The sequence below is a fragment of the Oncorhynchus clarkii genome, chromosome 4, assembly GCF_045791955.1.
Source record: "Oncorhynchus clarkii lewisi isolate Uvic-CL-2024 chromosome 4, UVic_Ocla_1.0, whole genome shotgun sequence".
NCBI classification, from domain to species: Eukaryota; Metazoa; Chordata; class Actinopteri; order Salmoniformes; family Salmonidae; genus Oncorhynchus; species Oncorhynchus clarkii.
In genome coordinates this window covers 37804523-37822678 of record NC_092150.1, presented here as the reverse complement: position 1 = coordinate 37822678, position 18156 = coordinate 37804523, and the positions used below count along the sequence as shown (strand labels likewise).

Genomic DNA, 18156 nt, shown 5'->3' with positions numbered 1-18156 from the left:
GTTCTGCAGACATGCACAGAAGTCATCAGGTTCACTGATGCCTTGTACTCCATATCCTCCGGGAAAATACGTGCACTCACAAGTCGGTAAAAACCAATAAATTATATTGAGATTGACAAACATGTTGGTGATAAACACTTATATATTATAGCTATATGAGTTGTCTAGAGTTTGTGGATTGGCTTGGAAACCACATTTGAAACCGTTATTATATTATTATTAATAGTATAATTGTATTATGCACGACCAAGCCTATAGGACTTTGCGTAATGCGTTTATTGATTCACTGGAATGTAACCAGTGGTTTACTAATCTGTCACATGTTACCTCTAGGATACAATGTCACACGTTGTGTCGTTTGGATACTATGTAGCCAAATTCACAGCATATTCGGTGAAGTTGTGCAATGTAGCAGCCAGCTCAACATTTTGAACCCACTAGTTGCGCACGAGTTTGCGCAATGCGCTCCTATCACCGCCAGTAAAATATTCCAAATATTTTAACTGCAAGCACAGAGATGAGGGGAGACAGATAGCGGAGTGCGGAGGGAGTGAAAAGCGAGAGGTGCAAGTGAGCTAACAAGCTAACTAGCTATAGACAGTGAAGGGGGCATATTAGATGTGACAGTGGAGAATGGAGAGGACTCCGTACGCTCGGCGAGTTTTGTCCACAGAAAGGGTACTCAAACTCGGTCTCTACCGACCAGGGGGCGTGTGCTGAAACTGGAGAAACACCAGTGGAAAGTAAGGAATGGCTGATCCTCTGCGGAGGACTTTACTAGCAAAACTTCGGGGGAAGAAATCCAAGAATGGGACACCGGTTGGTGGATATGGAGCTGCAGCTAATGGGGGCAGAGAAGGTAAAGAAAAAGTTTCTCAAAACCCAAACGGACAAGCTCATCCAGTAGTAATGTTCGCAGAGTTGCATTGTGTGGCAGACAATATCATGAGAGGCAACGAGAGTTATGTGAATGGGATTGTAGAAAACAAGGTTGGATCAGTTTGGGAGCAGAGCACGGTAGGAGTTGTTAAGACTAGTGTGTTTCCCCAGCAGTACGAGGCTCCAGCTACCATGCACATAAACACTAGCCGGGGGCCGGGAGACAATCAGGGCAGCGGGGGCTCGGGGTTTAGGGGTCGAGTTAATGAAGAACTCTTGGGGGTCTCACTTCAAATAGCAACGCAGTACGGGGGGCACGATGGGTACGAGATGGGCAGAATCCCTAACGGCTACTTCTCGAGACAAGTACAACAAGAACAGATCGGGAAACCGCACGAACAGAGAAAACACTTTGGCCCCATTCCGCGACAGTACGGCGCAGGGGACTCCATAGGGTTCGGTGGCAGTAGTCCTAATTATAACATTATATACCACAGACGGCCTGGTGTTGTAGATCGAGAGGGAGTTAAGCTGACAGGTGGCCACTATCCTGCTTCAAAGAGTAATGGGACAAATGTCTGCTTTGACGCATATCTAAAGACTCGAGTCAGCGACGGGCAGGCAGACTCCTGCCATCAAACTGTGTACAACTACAAGGCAGAGAACGCGCAGAGGTCAATCAATTATTTAAAAGGCAAGGCAAAATTGCATCCTGGCCACAAACAAATATTGGAAACAAACGTTACAACTAACTGGATGCAAATGTATCCGCTGGGTGCCCTATGTGGACATCATTCGACCAGTAGTTACACGGAGGAAAACATTGTTATTAGAGACATCGAGCGCTACCGGAGCTCGCCTGAATTTACCGGGGACAACATTAGGGTGACACATTTGCAGAGCCCCACATTCTTCCCCACTGAATTGGAGATATGCGACGTAAACGTGGCTTCCCATTTCATATGCGCTAGAGAGGGAACACTCCGAAACAACTCTATAGATAGCGAGGATGACGATTACTATGATAACGAAATTCTCCCCTTTTACATATCGGAGTCAGTAGGACCAAGTGACAGAAAGGGCTCTGATAAAGTAGGAAGCATAGAGTCGGGAATAGATGTTCCAAAAGGACATGTCATCAGTGACAGTGTGCATGAGACAGACAGACTACACAGCCAGTTGAAAGAGGCGTATTACCTGCTTATAAACGCCATGCATGATATTAGTTTTGATGGTCAGGTCAGTGTCAATGGATTTAAAGATCAGAAGAGCATGTGCTCGTGGTCGTCCTTCAAGCACGTGGGCAGTGATGCTTTGTCATCTGGAGAGTACAGTGCCCAACAGGTGTCTGACATGGACTCGCTGCCATTGTGCCTGCTGAGTGAAAATAATACTAATTTAATTTGCAAAAGCCTTGTAAACTTATCTGCTAGCAGGATTAGGCCCCCCTTACTGCGATCCACTAGTGACAGAACTATCAAACACTCCAGTGGTGTGCACAATGGGCCCTGTATCCAGGGCCTCGGTTCCCAAAGCCCTTTGGTTGTTGGGGCCTGTGAGGATGGGGATGGAGCAAATAGGCCGAAGGCTGTTGGAGCCTCTGACCCATTTGAGAAACAGACTAGCTACGATGGTGGCACGAGCAGCGACGGCCTGCTCCAAGACACCAGTGACAATGGCAAGTTAAATGAGAGTAGAGGCTCGGTCAACAGCCTTACCGGGTCATCCGACAATGCAGAACCCCAGCAGGGTGGTAACAACAATCGGGACAGAGAGATGAGCGGTTGGACTCTGGACCAGGGAGGCTCTGCCAAGGCCCACGGTGTCACCGTCAACAAGATGCAGGAGTGGATGCACAAAGGCCGCCTACTGTCATCTGAGATGAAGCAGCGCATCGCAGGGTCCACGCCCCAACCCCATGGGGCTCATGGTGGCCTGGATAGGGCACCACGGCCCAGACAGGGCCAGGTCAGCTCAGGGCCAGGTGGTTCTAAACCAGAAGCCCTGACGACCAGAGTTGACAGGGCTAAACCAGCCGCAGTGGTCTCATGCCAGGGCCAGGCAACACAGAAGTCAGGTAGGAAGGCCTCTCCTGGGGTGGTGGTGGCCCCCCCCAGTGGATTCACTCTCCCATCCAGGGAATCTCCCACCTGTTGTCCTCCTCAAACCTCCTTCACCCATATTAAACTACTTCGTCTGGTGGTGGTGGTCTCAATCTCCCCCCTCTGGATGCAAACCAAAGGGACGGAATGAATGCCTGTCTGACCGGCCTCTTTGCTTTCCTTAGTAGGATTCTCTAAAGTCTAACTTGTGGCGGGTTCTGGTTCTTCTCCTTCACACACTAATTTACGATACATTTTAACACTGAATATCGCATCACAGGGTTATAGAGGTTCACGCTGTAATAGTAACAATAACCACTAACTCACTCTGTAGTCTCATGCCCTTGATAACAGTGATACTGGTGGTGGTGGTGGATACAGTTGAAGTCGGAAGTTTACATACACTTAGGTTGGAGTCATTAAAACTCATTTTTCAACCACTCCACAAATTTCTTGTTAACAAACTATAGGTTTGGCAAGTCGGTTAGGACATCTACTTTGTGTATGACACAAGTAATTTTTCCAACAATTGTTTACAGACAGATTATGTCACTTATAATTCACTGTATCACAATTCCAGTGGGTCAGAAGTTTACATACACTAAGCCTTTAAACAACTTGGAAAATTCCAGAAAATGTCATGGCTTTAGAAGCTTCTGATAGGCTAATTGACATAATTTGAGTCAATTGGAGGTGTACCTGTGGATATATTTCAAGGCCTACCTTCAAACTCAGTGCCTCTTTGCTTCACATTATGGGAAAATCAAAATAAATCAGCCAAGACATTAGAAAGAAAATTGTAGACCTCCACATGTCTAGTTCATCCTTGGGAGCAATTTCCAAACGCCTGAAGGTACCACGTTCATCTGTACAAACAATAGTATGCAAGTATAAACACCATGGGACCACGCAGCCGGCATACCGCACAGGAAGGAGACGCGTTCTGTCTCCTAGAGATGAACATACTTTGGTACGAAAAGTGCAAATCAATCCCAGAACAACAGCAAAGGACCTTGTGAAGATACTGGAGGAAACAGGTACAAAAGTATCTATATCTACAGTAAAACAAGTCCTATATTGACATAACCTGAAAGGCCGCTCATAAAACCGCCATAAAAAAGCCAGACTACGATTTGCAACTGCACGTAGGGACAAATATCCTACTTTTTGGAGAAATGTCCTCAGGTCTGATGAAACAAAAATAAAACTGTTTGGCCATAATGACCATCGTTATGTTTGGAGGAAAAAGGGGGAGGCTTGCAAGCCGAAGAACACCATGCCAACTGTGAAGCACGGGGGTGGCAGAATTATGTTGTGGGGGTGCTTTGCTGCACGTCACAGAATAGATGGCATCATGAGGATGCAAAATGATGTGGATATATTGAAGAAACATCTCAAGACATCAGTCAGGAAGTTAAAGCTTGGTCGCAAATGGGTCTTCCAAATGGACAATGACCCCAAGCATACTTCCAAAGTTGTGGCAAAATGGCTTAAGGACAACACAGTCAAGGTATTGGAGTGGCCATCACAAAGCACTGATCTCAATACTATAGAAAATTTGTGGGCAGAACTGAAAAAGTGTGTGCAAGCAAGGAGGCCTACAAACCTGACTCTGTTACACCAGCTCTTTCAGGAGGAATGGGCCAAAAGTCACTGGCTACCTGAAACGTTTGACCCAAGTTAAACAATTTAAAAGGCAATGCTATCAAATACTAATTGAATGTATGTAAACTTCTGACCCACTGGGAATGTGATGAAAGATATTAAAGCTGAAATAAATCATTCTCTATGCTATTATTCTGACATTTCACATTCTTAAAATAAAGTGGTGATCCTAACTGACCTAAGACAGGGACATTTTTACTCTGATTATATGTCAGGAATTGTGAAAAACTGAGTTTAAATGTATTTGGCTAAGGTGTATGTAAACATCCGACTTCAACTGTATGTAAAAAAAATGGCTCTTGAACAATAAATATAATAATGTGTATTAATGTTTAATGTTGCTTACCAGAAAAAATTGAGATGAAAACATTGTATAATAAACACAAATGGATATCCTGTTTTGATATTACCATGTTAGAAAACCTATCCCTGTCATGTCCGGTTGTTGTTCCATGGTGTGTGTGTGTGTGTGTGTGTGTGTGTGTGTGTGTGTGTGTGTGTGTGTGTGTGTGTGTGTGTGTGTGTGTACGTGTGTGTGTGTGACTGTGGTGGGTTGAGAGTCTGGTCCAGGGTAAACCAATAGGGCGTTAGGCCACATGCTGGGTGCTGTTGTTGACTCTCTCTGGTGCAGTGCTAGAAATAGTGTGATCTCCGGACTGCAGCGGAAAGGGCTCTCTGTTTGTCTTTAGAGACACATATTTCCCTCACAGTGTGCAACAGTGTGCATTCACACGGCAGCAATATTTGTGACCTGTTGCCACAAGAAAAGGGCAACCAGTAAAGAAAAAACACAGTTAGAAAATATGAACCATATATATGTTTGTTTATCTTCCCTTTTCTACTTTTTTTTGTGCACATAATATGACATTTGAAATGTCTTTATTTCACTTTTGTGAGAGAGGGGGGGGAGAGAGAGGGGAGGGGTGCTGCTAACCTTCTACTCTCTATTTTTCTACTCTCTCATGTCTGTATCTCTCCTCATCTTTCTCTCTTTTTTTCCATCTCTGTCACTCTATTCATCTTTTTATACTCTACTCTCTTCTTCTGTCATCGTGGAGAAGTTCAATCACTTCTGAGCTTTTCCACTGTCCAACCATACATGTTGAAGTTGACAAACATGAGAAGAAAGAGAGGGGAGATAGAGATACAGGCCTCTAGGCTATTTCTGCTGTGTACGAACTGGGATGTATAGAAAAGACTAGCTCAGGAACCTGGGAAGGGAAGGTGTCTCTCAATTCAATTCAAGGGCTTTATTGGCAAGGGAAACAAATGTTAACATTGCCAAAGCAAGTGAAGTAGATAATAAACAAAAGTGAAATAAACAATAAAAATTAACAGGAAACATTACACTCACAGAAGTTCCAAAAGAATCAAGACATTTCAAATATTATATTATGTCTATATACAGTGTTGTAATGATGTCCAAATAGTTCAAGTATAAAAGGGAAAATAAATAAACATAAATATGGGTTGTATTTACAATGGTGTTTGTTCTTCACTGGTTGCCCTTTTCTTGTGGCAACAGGTCACAAATATTGCTGCTGTGATGACACACTGTGGAATTTCACCCAGTAGATATGGGAGTTTATCAAAATTGGGTTTGTTTTCAAATTCTTGTGGATCTGTGTAATCTGAGGGAAATATGTGTCTCTAATATGGTCATACATTTGGCAGGAGGTTAGGAAGTGCAGCTCCGTTTCCACCTCATTCCTCCTCTCTCTGTAGGTTGTTGTTGGGGATGGGAAATAAGAAAGTGGGGGGATTGGGCTGTCATGCCCCCCCCCCTCGTTACTACATAAGTTTACCCAACCCACATCTCCATGGTAACTTGCATTTTTAAAGGACCTGGGAGTGAATATTTAGAATGCCATTCATGTTGTTTAACATGTTTGCACCCTGTTACTCAATTCCTCAGTATGAATGAACAAAATGGGGAGTGATGAAGTATTTACCAAGGTCAGCCCTAGAGCTTATTCTACCCCTGTGGGTCTCTGTCTCTCTCTGTCTTTCTGTCTCTCTCTCTGTCTCTCTGTCTCTGTCTCTGTCTCTCTGTCTCTGTCTCTCTGTCTCTCACTCACTCCTTCACTCCCTCACTCCCTCACTCACTCACTCACTCCCTCACTCACTCACTCACTCACTCACTCACTCACTCACTCACTCACTCACTCACTTTAAAAAAGAAATACACAAACCTCTCAAAGCGTGACTCAATTGCTACCACCAAACTGTAAACTCTCCTTTTATAGGCTCTCTCTTAATATATGTAGATGTTTATATGTGTCTGGGCTGACAGTAACAGCGATCCCTTTTAATCCCCCTCCTGGTTTTTTAAATTGGAAATTAGAATTCACTTTGAAGTCAGGAAAATCATTCATTTGATTTGGAGTGTAAATTATATTTTACTACAGTCGTTTTAAAGTCTAGTGTGAAAATCCTCTGCTGATTCATCACCTACACTGTACTTGCTATTCACAGTGATGTGAGTCTGAGTGTCTAGGGAAGTAGGTTACAATAGACTAGTGAGAAGTTGTCAGATGTCTTATCGTGTGTGTGTGTACGTACACGTGTGTGTGCATGCCATGCATGCATGTAAGCATGCATGTGTGAAGTGAGACCAAGGTTATTGTATTAAACAAAAACTGAAACTAAAATAAAAACTACATCACACAGTAAAAACTACAACCCACACCGACCAACTTGCTGACTCGCGACTGGACCAAGCGAGAGCAGCTTGTGAAGTTGCCGGACCCGTTCGCAACCCACACCGACCAACTTGCTGACTCGCGACTGGACCAAGCGAGAGCAGCTTGTGAAGTTGCCGGAGCCGTTCGCAACCCACACCGACCAACTTGCTGACTCGCGACTGGGCCAAGATAGAGCAGCTTGTGAAGTTGCCGGACCCGTTCGCAACCCACACCGACCAACTTGCTGACTCGCGACTGGGCCAAGCTAGAGCAGCTTGTGAAGTTGCCGGAGCCGTTTGCAATCCACACTGAGCACCTTCAAACTGACAGCCACTTGCTGTCTGACGTAGTGCCATGCATTTTCAACCTTGAGTAACACTTGCAGTCAACCACTTTTGCAAAACAGTTGTCACGTGCTTTGTAAACCCCTGGTGTAGACTAATAGTGAAATGCTTCCTTAGCTTCCCAAGAAAGCAGAGAGAAAAATAGAAAAAGAATAGAAAAAAATAACACGAGGAATAAATAAAATGAGTAATGATAACTTGGCCGTATACAGTGCATTCGGAAAGTATTCAGACTAGTGATGTGCCGATACCGATATCTGATATTTTCCTTGCCCCCAAAAATTATACCTATAACTGATATTTAACTTTTTAGCTGCCTTTTAAACGTTCTAGTACAGTTAAATAGTTAACACACACTCATGGACACAGTAGTCTAAGGCATTGCATTTCAGTGCAAGGCGTGTCACTACAGTCCCTGGTTTGAATCCAGGCTCTATCACACCCGGCCGTGATTGGGCTCACGTATGGCGGCACACAATTGGCCCAGTGTCGTCCGGGTTTGGCCCGGGGTAGGCTGTCATTGTAAATAAGAATTTATTCTTATCTGACTTGCCTAGTTAAATAAAAGTTACACACACACCACACACTGACCAAAAAGTTATTTTGTTGACATGTACGTGTGTCCCCATTACGAGTAAAACATAATCAAAACCTATTTCTTTCACTTACTTGCTATGCTGTTTCATTGTTCAGTCGTTTCATTCTCAACCAGCATTTCTATGGAACGCCGTTTGGGTCTTTGCGTGTCAAAAAAAGATACACGTCAAATAACACTATTTGATGTGTAAAATAACACTGTTTGATGAGTGTCAAATAACACTGTTTGAGTGTCAAATAACACTATTTGACGTGTCAAATAAGCTTGTTGACCAATCAGGACCCTAACATGACTGCACGTCACATAATAATTTAACACGTTCATATATTTTTTACGTAGTTATTACACATTGATTACACTATCACTCGTATTTCATATGTCACAACGATTCATCGATACGTATGCTATGATTCTGGTGAAGTTGTCTTGCGCACCTACAGTGCTGGTCAATAAAAAAAGCTAGCTAGCTCATGGATGAAAAAAAATATATTCCCCAAAAACATAGCAAAACGACATAATCTGTTTCAGTAGCTATATAGTTAGCTAGCTAACTATGTAGCTAGGGGTCATCATCTAAAATAGCGCTAATTTACAAGACAGTTCTTATTTGATTAAATGGTGGTCGGACCCATCTATGTGAAGCTGGCCACAATAAAGATTAGCCACAATAGTGGACTTTGCTGTTAGTCTTCAAAATCAAAGTATGTATTTGACAGTGATGCAAATTAATACAAATAGTAGAATTGTGCCATAATTGAATAGATCATGCTAAATGAGGTCAGAATGTTGTTATATAAAATCAACAAAAGACAATCATTTGTTCACTTGACAGAAATCTGTTGAAATCACACTGAATGTATTATACTTTAGAATTACATTGGGGGCATACTTATTTCACTGTACAGCCTTACCTATGGATTGTGGATCAATGACATGGGGTATCAGTCTACGCAGTGACACCCAGAGAACATTAGCGCCGTAGCTCTTATTGCGGGACTCTGAAACAACTGTGAATTGAGCCACAATTATTGTCAATCTATGTGTATTAAACACTATTCCCGAGGAAAAACAACACTGCAAGGATATTTTGGGGTCTGATAACTCTGAGGAGGATGTTGGGAAAAAATATTTTAGGTATTGAGTAGACTGATACCCCATTGCATTAGGTAAAGCTGTACAGTGCAATAAAATGTCATTACACACAATAGGCTGACTGGGGAGGTGATTTCACACAGTCACAGTCCCGCGATAAGAGCTACAGCGCTAATATTTGCGTAAACTCTTCACAGTTGTGTTCTGTGGGTGACACCGAGTAGACTGATACCCCATTCCATTGCTTCCAATTCCAACCTTGTTTAACATTATCTAGTCTAAATATGGCATGATTCCACTAATTGTAACCTTCTGCATCACTTTCAAATAGGTACTTTTATTTTGAAGGCAAACTGCAAATTCCACTATTGTGCCATATCCTTATTGTTTCTAGCTTCACAACACATAACCTTAGTCCGGTCGAGCCTCACTAGCCAAATGAAGCTAGCTGGCTGCTTATAACGTTAGCTTTAGGCAACAGGGTAAGTAGCTGGCTAGCTATTTATTTTCATGAACTGAAGTTCAATTTCAAGAGGTGAACAACAAGTGGCTACCTAGCTAATACTTACTCACAAAAGGATTCCTAAATCATTGCTAAGAATAATAAAAATGACTGCAGTTTCCACTGGTCATTGTTTTCAGGCTGGTTGTATTGGTGCTAGCTAGGCACATCGGCGTTAAACTAGACATCGGGCTGATACGATGTTGTCATTTTTAGCTAATATTATCCGATTCCAATATGTTCACCAATATATCGTGCCATCCCTAATTCACATGACAGCCCACTTGGAGTTTGCCAAAAGGCAGTTAAAGGACTCTCAGACCATGAGAAACAAGATTCTCTGGTCTGATGAACTCAATATTGAACTCTTTGGCCTGAATGCTAAGTGTCACGTCTGGAGGGAACCTTGCACCATCCCTATGTTGAAGCATGGTGGTGGTGGGAGCATCATGCTGTGGGGATGTTTTTCAGCGGCAGGGACTGGGAGACTAGTCAGGATCGAGGGAAAGAAGAAAGTGTGCCAAGTACAGAGAGCTCCTTGATGAAAACCTGCTCCAGAGTGCTCAGGACATCAGACTGTGGTGAACGTTCACCTTCCAACAGAACAACAACACTAAGCACACAGCTACAACAATGCAGGAGTGGGTTCGGGACAAGTCTCTGAATGTCCTTGAGTGGCCCAGACAGTGCCTGGACTTGAACCTGATCGAACATCTCTGGAGAGACCTGAAAATAGCTGTGACGCAGCGACGCTCCCCATCCAACCTGACAGCTTGAGAGGATCTGCAGAGAAGAATGGGAGAAACGCCCCAAATACAGTTGTGTCAAGCTTCTAGCGTCATACCCAAGAAGACTTGAGGCTGTAATTGCTGCCAAAGGTGATTCAACAAAGGACTGATTAAAGGGTCTGAATGCTTATGTAAATGTGATTTTTTTAAATATATATTTTTTTAATACATTTGCAAAAATGTCTAAAAACCAGTTTTTGCTTTGTCATTATGCGGTATATTGTGTGTAGATTGATGAGGGGGGAAATAAACAATTTCATCACATTTAGAATAAGGCTGTAACCTAACAAAATGTGGGAAAAGTCAAGCGGTCTGAATACTTTCCTGAATGCACCGTATACCCATGCTAGCCAGCAGGGTAAAACACCCACCTGCTGTTTGAACTTTGAAAATTAGACTTTCTATGTATCCCTGCCTCTCCTTTTCTCAGTTCCTGTCATGCCTCCGTCTGTGGCTCAGTCTGTTTCCCTCGTAATATTTGTCCGTGGTCACACTATATAACTTATAAGGTCGCAAAGGCTTCATAAACCCTTGACATAGATGTTTCACAAATAATAGATGTTTCACATACTTTATAAAGGTGACATATCTGGTCTTAAGCTGATGAGAAGATGCTTTGCAAAATGGTGGCATAGCCCTTTTGCCATAACACATAACCCAGGGTAAAGTGATCTCCCTTGCTCTTGTTAATCTATTAAAGTGGCTACAAAATCAAAAAGAAAGGAAATATGTCATCTGATCCTCTTTACCTACTTCCCTCCACTGTTAAGTCATGTTGTTAAGACTGTCGCTCTCAGTGTCTGTATCACGCCAAGTCTTGTTACTGAGCTGCATGGTTTTCTCTCACAAACATACACAGCACCAGTTCCAGGTTACCAGGTACAATGCTTCCTCTTGTCTGCTGTTTGTGTAAGTGGATAGATTTATGGGATGCTGGTGATGCTAATGACAGATCAGGTGATGAATGAGGTAGAGGAGGCACCAGGGTGGCAGAGCCAGACATCTTAATGTAGAAGATGACTCGGCTATGAATCATACGATACTCTCCAAGTCAAAGTCAAGCACCAGCATCTTCATTTTCATCTGATGACTTAGTCAGGAAGCTATCTGTCTGTTTTGGGGTTTTTGTTGTTTAAGATTCCAAAGAAAAGGAAATAGCTGTATGATTGAATAGGCAGGAGAGAATTATTATTTTTCTCTTGAATTCTATGTGAACAGGAGGGTGAAACTGTTTCCAATTCTCACACTTGCAACAGGGTGGCAGGGTCATGTGATTGCATGGAAGAGGACTAACTGACACACACACACACACACACACACACACACACGCACACACACACACACACACACACACCAGTGTGTTATTTAACCAGGCCATCTGTTACCCCTAAGGTCTTGAATGTTCATTGGGCAGGAAGGACACTCTCCGAGACACAGTGGTACAGCACTCACTCTGCGTGACTTTTAATTGGCCTGCACTGTGTGTCTGTCTGTCTGTTTGTATGTGTGTGTGTGGAGACCATGCTGGACACTGGTGGTGAAGGTCACCAGACTCTCACGCCAAATAGCAGCTCGGGTCGATTGAAGCCTCAGGATAACTACTGTTATCTTGGGGTCGGGTCAGGGTATACACACACACACAGACAGCGCACACACACCGTGCTCACACTCATACTGCGCTCACACGCTGGTGTTGGGGTTGACCCAGTTTAAATGTTTTTCACCATTTATTTAGTTCTCACACAGCTTACTGAGTTGATGGATGATAGGAGTAACTTTTCTAGAACATGCAGAAGTTATTTTTCAGTTGTCTCTTTCCTGCTTGAGTTTCCATGGCAAAGGTGTTGTCCTACTAGAGTATTTTTTATTGTATGTTGATACGAAGGGCATATGTGTTTACAGTGTGATGGTACAGTAGATAGTAGCAAAGGGAAGGAGTAGTGTTAGGGGAAGGTGGTGCCGTGCCGTGTGGGATGGAGGTCTAGGAGAAGGCTGTAAATCTAGAGGAGCTGTGGTCTGGAATGTTCTACGTGTTGGCGCACGATCCCTCTCTCTTAAAGAAAGACCCCTTAAAGGAGACAGCTCTGCAGTGACCAGCTCAACTCACACTGGGCTGTAAGACTGCTGCCTCTAATTCAACTTGAGCTAAGACTAGGGCTGTTGCGGTTACCGTATTACTTCCACACCGGCAGTCATAACTCATGACCGCAGTCAAATTCTACTTGACCGCTGAGTCACGGTAATCTCCTCCTATTCGCTCTGTACACAAATGGCGCTGATGCGAGGGAAGTACCCAACTCGCTAACGACCGCCAGCTCACTAATGGCCTGGTACTCAGCGCTCTTGTCCCTTCATTCTCATGATACAAATCCACTCGAAAATCACAAACACTTATCATCAACTTATCGTTGGGCTACATTGTTTGACCTCACTGTGATGGATCAATTTCAAGAAAGAACAACATCTTGAAGCTGAGTGGAAAACGTAGTTGTTGTGGATCTTGTTTCAAAGCCAAGCAACGGAATAGACACCGCTGACACCGTTGAAAGGTGATGATTCATTAAAAGCGCTTAAAACGTCTCATGTAGAACATCTATAAATATATTGGAGCTTATGCATATGCATAGGCCTATATAAACTCAGCAAAAAAAAATAAACGTCCCTTTTTGCAGGACCCTGTCTTTCAAGATCATTTGTAAAAATCCAAATAACTTCACAGATCTTCATTGTAAAGGGTTTAAACACTGTTTCCCAATGCTTGGTCAATGAACCATAAACAATTCATGAACATGCAACCTGTGGAACGGTCGTTTAACACTAACAGCTTACTGACGGCTGGCAATTAAGGTCACAGTTATGAAAACTTAGGACACTAAAGAGGCTCTGAAAAACACCAAAACAAAGATGCCCAGGGTCCCTGTTCATCTGCGCGAATGTGCCACCAGCCATACTGCTCGTTCTGTGCGTGATTTCCTGCAAGATAGGAATGTCAGTGTTCTGCCATGGCCAGCGAAGAGCCCGGATCTCAATCCATTTGAGCATGTCTGGGACCTGTTGGATCGGAGGGTGAGGGCTAGGGCCATTCCCCCAGAAAGGTCCGGAAACTTGCAGGTGCCTTGGTGGAAGAGTGGGGTAACAGTAAAAACTGGCAAATCTGGTGCAGTCCATGAGGAGGAGATGCACTGCAGTACTTAATGCAGCTGGTGGCCACACCAGATACTGCCTTTTGATTCTGACCCCCCCCCCCCCTTTTTGTTCTGGGACACATTATTACATTTCTGTTAGTCACATGTCTGTGGAACTTGTTCAGTTTGTGTCTCAGTTGTTGAATCTTGTTATGTTCATACAAATATTTACACATTAAGTTTACTGAAAATACACGCAGTTGACAGTGAGAGGAGTTTATGAGCCCAAGCCCCCAAAAAAGCCTGAATTAAAATAATGATTGTGCCATTGTACAATACATAACCTAATAGCCCACCGCATATTAAGCACAGCAACAAAAAACATGATTGTGATGTCTTTGGTACATAATTGCTCTAGCCTATAGGCCACTGCAAATTTGGGGGATTTGTTATTATTTATATTTCACCCCATTTTTCTCCCCAATTGGTAGTTACTATGTTGTCTCACCCTACAAATACCCAACGGGTTCAGGAGAGGCGAAGGTTGAGACATGCATCCTCCAAATCATGACCTGCCAAGCAGCACTGTGCTGCTTCTTCACACACTGCTCACTTAACCTGGAAGCCAGCCTTGCCAATGTTTCGGAGAAAACACTGTTCGACTGACAACCGAGGTCAGCTTGCAGGCACCCGGCCCACCACAAGGAGTCGCTAGGGCGTGTTGAGCCAAGGAAAGCCCCCCGGCCAAGCCCTACCCTAACCTGAACGACACTGGGACAATTGTGCACTGCCCTATGGGGCTCAACGGTCATGGCCGGATCGAACCCCAGGCTGTAGTGGCGCCTCAGTTCTGCGATGCAGTGCCTTAGACCACTGCTCCATTCGGGAGGAAGCTACTGCAAAATTAAGCTAACTCTAGTAATCACCTTTGACTGTGGACTGAATTAATATGCATACTGGATGGACTGGTTACCTTATTCAAACTTTATATCCATGAGCCTGGTCTATTTGAGCCAGCTGTCTATTTCCTTAATGCACACAGCTTTTGTCATTTCAACCCCAAAAATCTATGTGATGACATTTAATCAATGTGGAAAACTAATTGGATTTGCAAAAAGTCATCAACATAAGGGCATTTTAAACCGTCCATAAAGCATGGTGAAATGTTTTGTTGATTTCATGTTGAATTCACTTCAGTTGACAACTCAACCAAATGTAATTCAAAACTAGATGTTGAAATGACGTATTTGCCCAGTGGGATGCTATTCTGTTCTTCTGATATACATTTTCTTCTTATCATAACGTTTCTTTAGACCTGCCTAAAATAAATAATGGATTCATTGTGATGGTGTATATAAAATGGATTTACAGTGCCTTGCAAAAGTATTCATCCCCCTTGGCATTTTTCCTGTTTTGTTGCATTACAACCTGTAATTTAAATGTATTTTTATTTGAATTTCATATAATGAACATACACAAACTAGTCCAAATTGGTGAAGTGAAATGAAAAAAAATTACTTATTTCAAAAACACAAACGGAAAAGTGGTGTGTGCATATGTATTCACCCCATTTGCTATGAAGCCCCTAAATAAGATATGGTGCAACCAATTACCTTAAGAAGTCACATAATTAGTTAAATAAAGTCCACCTGTGTGCAATCTAAGTGTCACATGATCTGTCACATGATCTCAGTATTTTTTTAATTTTTTTTTATATATATTTTTTGTATTATTATTATTTTTTTTTACATCTGTTCTGAAAGGCCACAGAGTCTGTAACACCACAAAGCAAAGGGGTGCCACCAAGCAAGTGGCACCATGAAGACCAAGGAGCTCTCCATACAGGTCAGGAACAAAGTTGAGGAGAAGTACACATCAGGGTTGGGTTATAAAAACAATATCTGAAACTTTGGACTTCATTAAATCCATAATTTAAAAAATGGAAAGAATATGGCACCACAACGGCAGTGGTGGAAAAAGTACCCAATTGTCATACTTGAGTAAAAGTATTTGTTTTAATTTATGGACAGCTAGGGGCACACTCCAACACAATTTATAAATGAAGCATTTGTGTTTAGTGAGTCCAATAGATCAGAGGCAATAGGGATGACCAGGGATGTTTTCTTGATAAGTGCATTCATTTGACAATCGTCCTGTCCTGCTAGCCATTCAAAATGTAACAAGTACTTTTGAGCGTCAGGGAAAATGTATGGCGTAAAGTACATAATTTTCTTTAGGGATGTAGTTAAGTAAAAGTTGTCACATAGAAATACCCCAAAAAACAACAAGTAGAACTTTAAAGTATTTGTAATGAAGTACTTTACTCCACTTCCATGCGGTAGCAGAGAGCACAGTCTGTGGGTTGGTTGGGTGGCTGGAGTCTGAGTTATTCTTTAAGTCAAACAGTCATTTTTTAATTCAAACAGTCGCAAAATGTGACTGTATGGTCGCAGTCTAAAATCCTGTTAATGAGAAAAACCTGTTCTATTTCACCTGATTTTAACATTCTGTCATAAAGAGCACAACTTAATAAAAAACAATTTTTCCTGTCTCAAAGTTCAATTAAACAAATACTATATTAAGTTCCTTAATAAAGTAACAGGTTGACTGTAACCGTGCCAAAAAAAAATGTCTGAATTTTGACACTTTAGCAAGTCTTTATTTATATAAAACATTTAAATATCAGAGACACAAAATGCACTCATTTCGTGGAACTTTAGTCAGCACCTGCTAAATCTAACAGGACATCTCCTTTACTCAGCACCTGCTAAAGCTAACAGGCCAGTCCCTAAACTTAGCACAAGCTAAAGTAAACACACCATCCCTTCCAAGAGGACATGAGCTTAAGCTGAGCTAATACTAACACACTGCTGGCTCGCTCACTGTAAACAGATTCCTGGCGTGCTTCTTGCTTAGTTGTAGTAAATATAATGTGGCGAAGCACTTTCTAAGATTTTTGGTATCCTTGAAGTGTGCAGAGTCAGACTTTTTGAATTGAAGTGGTTCCCTCTTTAATGTATGTGTGTTCCCGTATGCAGATAAGAGTGTATTATGAAGTAGGGCTGTCTGTTCATTTGATTGGTCGACATTTTTGGACATGTATTTTTCCATATATTGACACATCCTATGTGTTTAAATCAACTATATTCACTGAGTTTGTCTGATGCTTTAGGCACACATAATTAAGACACACAAATGACTTGAGGGTGTCTGACCAGCAATTGATTTGATTGTGCTGGGCCAGGCACAGACTTGCTGCGCTGTGTTTAAAAAATAAAGATAACGAGTGACTGTGACTAGCACCCGTTGTCTCACTGCTGCAGCGATCACCACAGAACATCAAAGTGTTTATCAAATTACTGACGTGGCAGATTCGGATGTGACAAAAATGACAGATGTGGTGTTTTATGCTCGTGCACATAATTACATTACCCGACCTCCCCCAGAAAAACAAATCCTGTCTGAATAGGGCACAATAGTGCCTGACCAATAGCCAGGGCTGATCTTTGCCATTCTGCCGCCATAGGTGAGACCACAAAATGTTGCCCCCGCAAAACTAGAATAGTCTTCGTAAGCAAGACGTCTAAAATACGTAATTTATGTAAGTTAGGTCCAATTTAGCTTCTGGATGAAAGGTGAAATGGTATTTTCCATATGTTTTAAATATATATTGTCCAGGAAGCTGAAAAGGTATATTTTCCGAATTTTGAAAAATACATATTTCTAGGTGTTGAAATCAGGCTTATTTTTGGTTCTGAATGAAAGTTGAAAATAAGTAATTTATAGACGTCTATGTTTGGACCAAATCAAGTCTGGTCCAGACTGGAAAAAATCTGAATTGAAATTAAGGCCTGTCTGGACCGCACCAAATCTGAACCAAACATAGACATTAATGATTAGTTCAGATTTGGTCCGACCAAAAAGTGATGTCTGTGGATGTGGAAATCAAGGCCGGTCCGGAACTGTACCAATAATTATGTCTAAAAGGCATCGATGTCGGTCCATGCTTACTAAGGTGTCATTGCCTGAAGTTGAGTTTTTTTGTATGCGGTAAGCCTACCGTTTGTAAAACACCAAAAAACAATGTGCAGACAGGATAAAAAAACAAACATCCAAAATAAATCTGCTCGTGCTTACTAGGGTGTAGCCCATCCATGTGGTAGGTCCACCTTTTGTAAAATATGCCATTGCATTGGCTTTGTTAGTCTTGATTCCTGTGACTAATCAATATGGCTATTTAAGCACTGAATATCAGCTACCCAACTTTATCAGGAGTTATTGCAAGCCTATTTGCAATGTGTTTACACTGTGGGAATGGCAAAAATATTTTATTTTTTCGCTATGATCAGTTTGTCCAAAAATGTACGGATAGTTTTC

The 18156-nt window shown here is 42.3% G+C and overlaps 1 protein-coding gene across 4 annotated transcripts in view; it reads left to right on the top strand.

Annotated features, from left to right (window-relative positions):
- Positions 1–527: 527 nt before the first annotated feature.
- The window catches only part of LOC139406785 (rho GTPase-activating protein SYDE2-like), an 80184-nt gene continuing 62555 nt past the window's right edge, over positions 528–18156 (top strand). For 2 of the 4 annotated variants that reach the window (XM_071149822.1, XM_071149821.1), the window contains exon 1: positions 528–859. In XM_071149822.1, the coding sequence (XP_071005923.1) occupies positions 751–859 (109 nt within the window). In that variant the 5' untranslated portion in view covers positions 528–750. Of the gene's footprint in view, positions 860–1204; positions 2957–18156 lie in introns of those variants that run through there. The other 2 variants (XM_071149820.1, XM_071149819.1) reach the window with 1 other exon arrangement.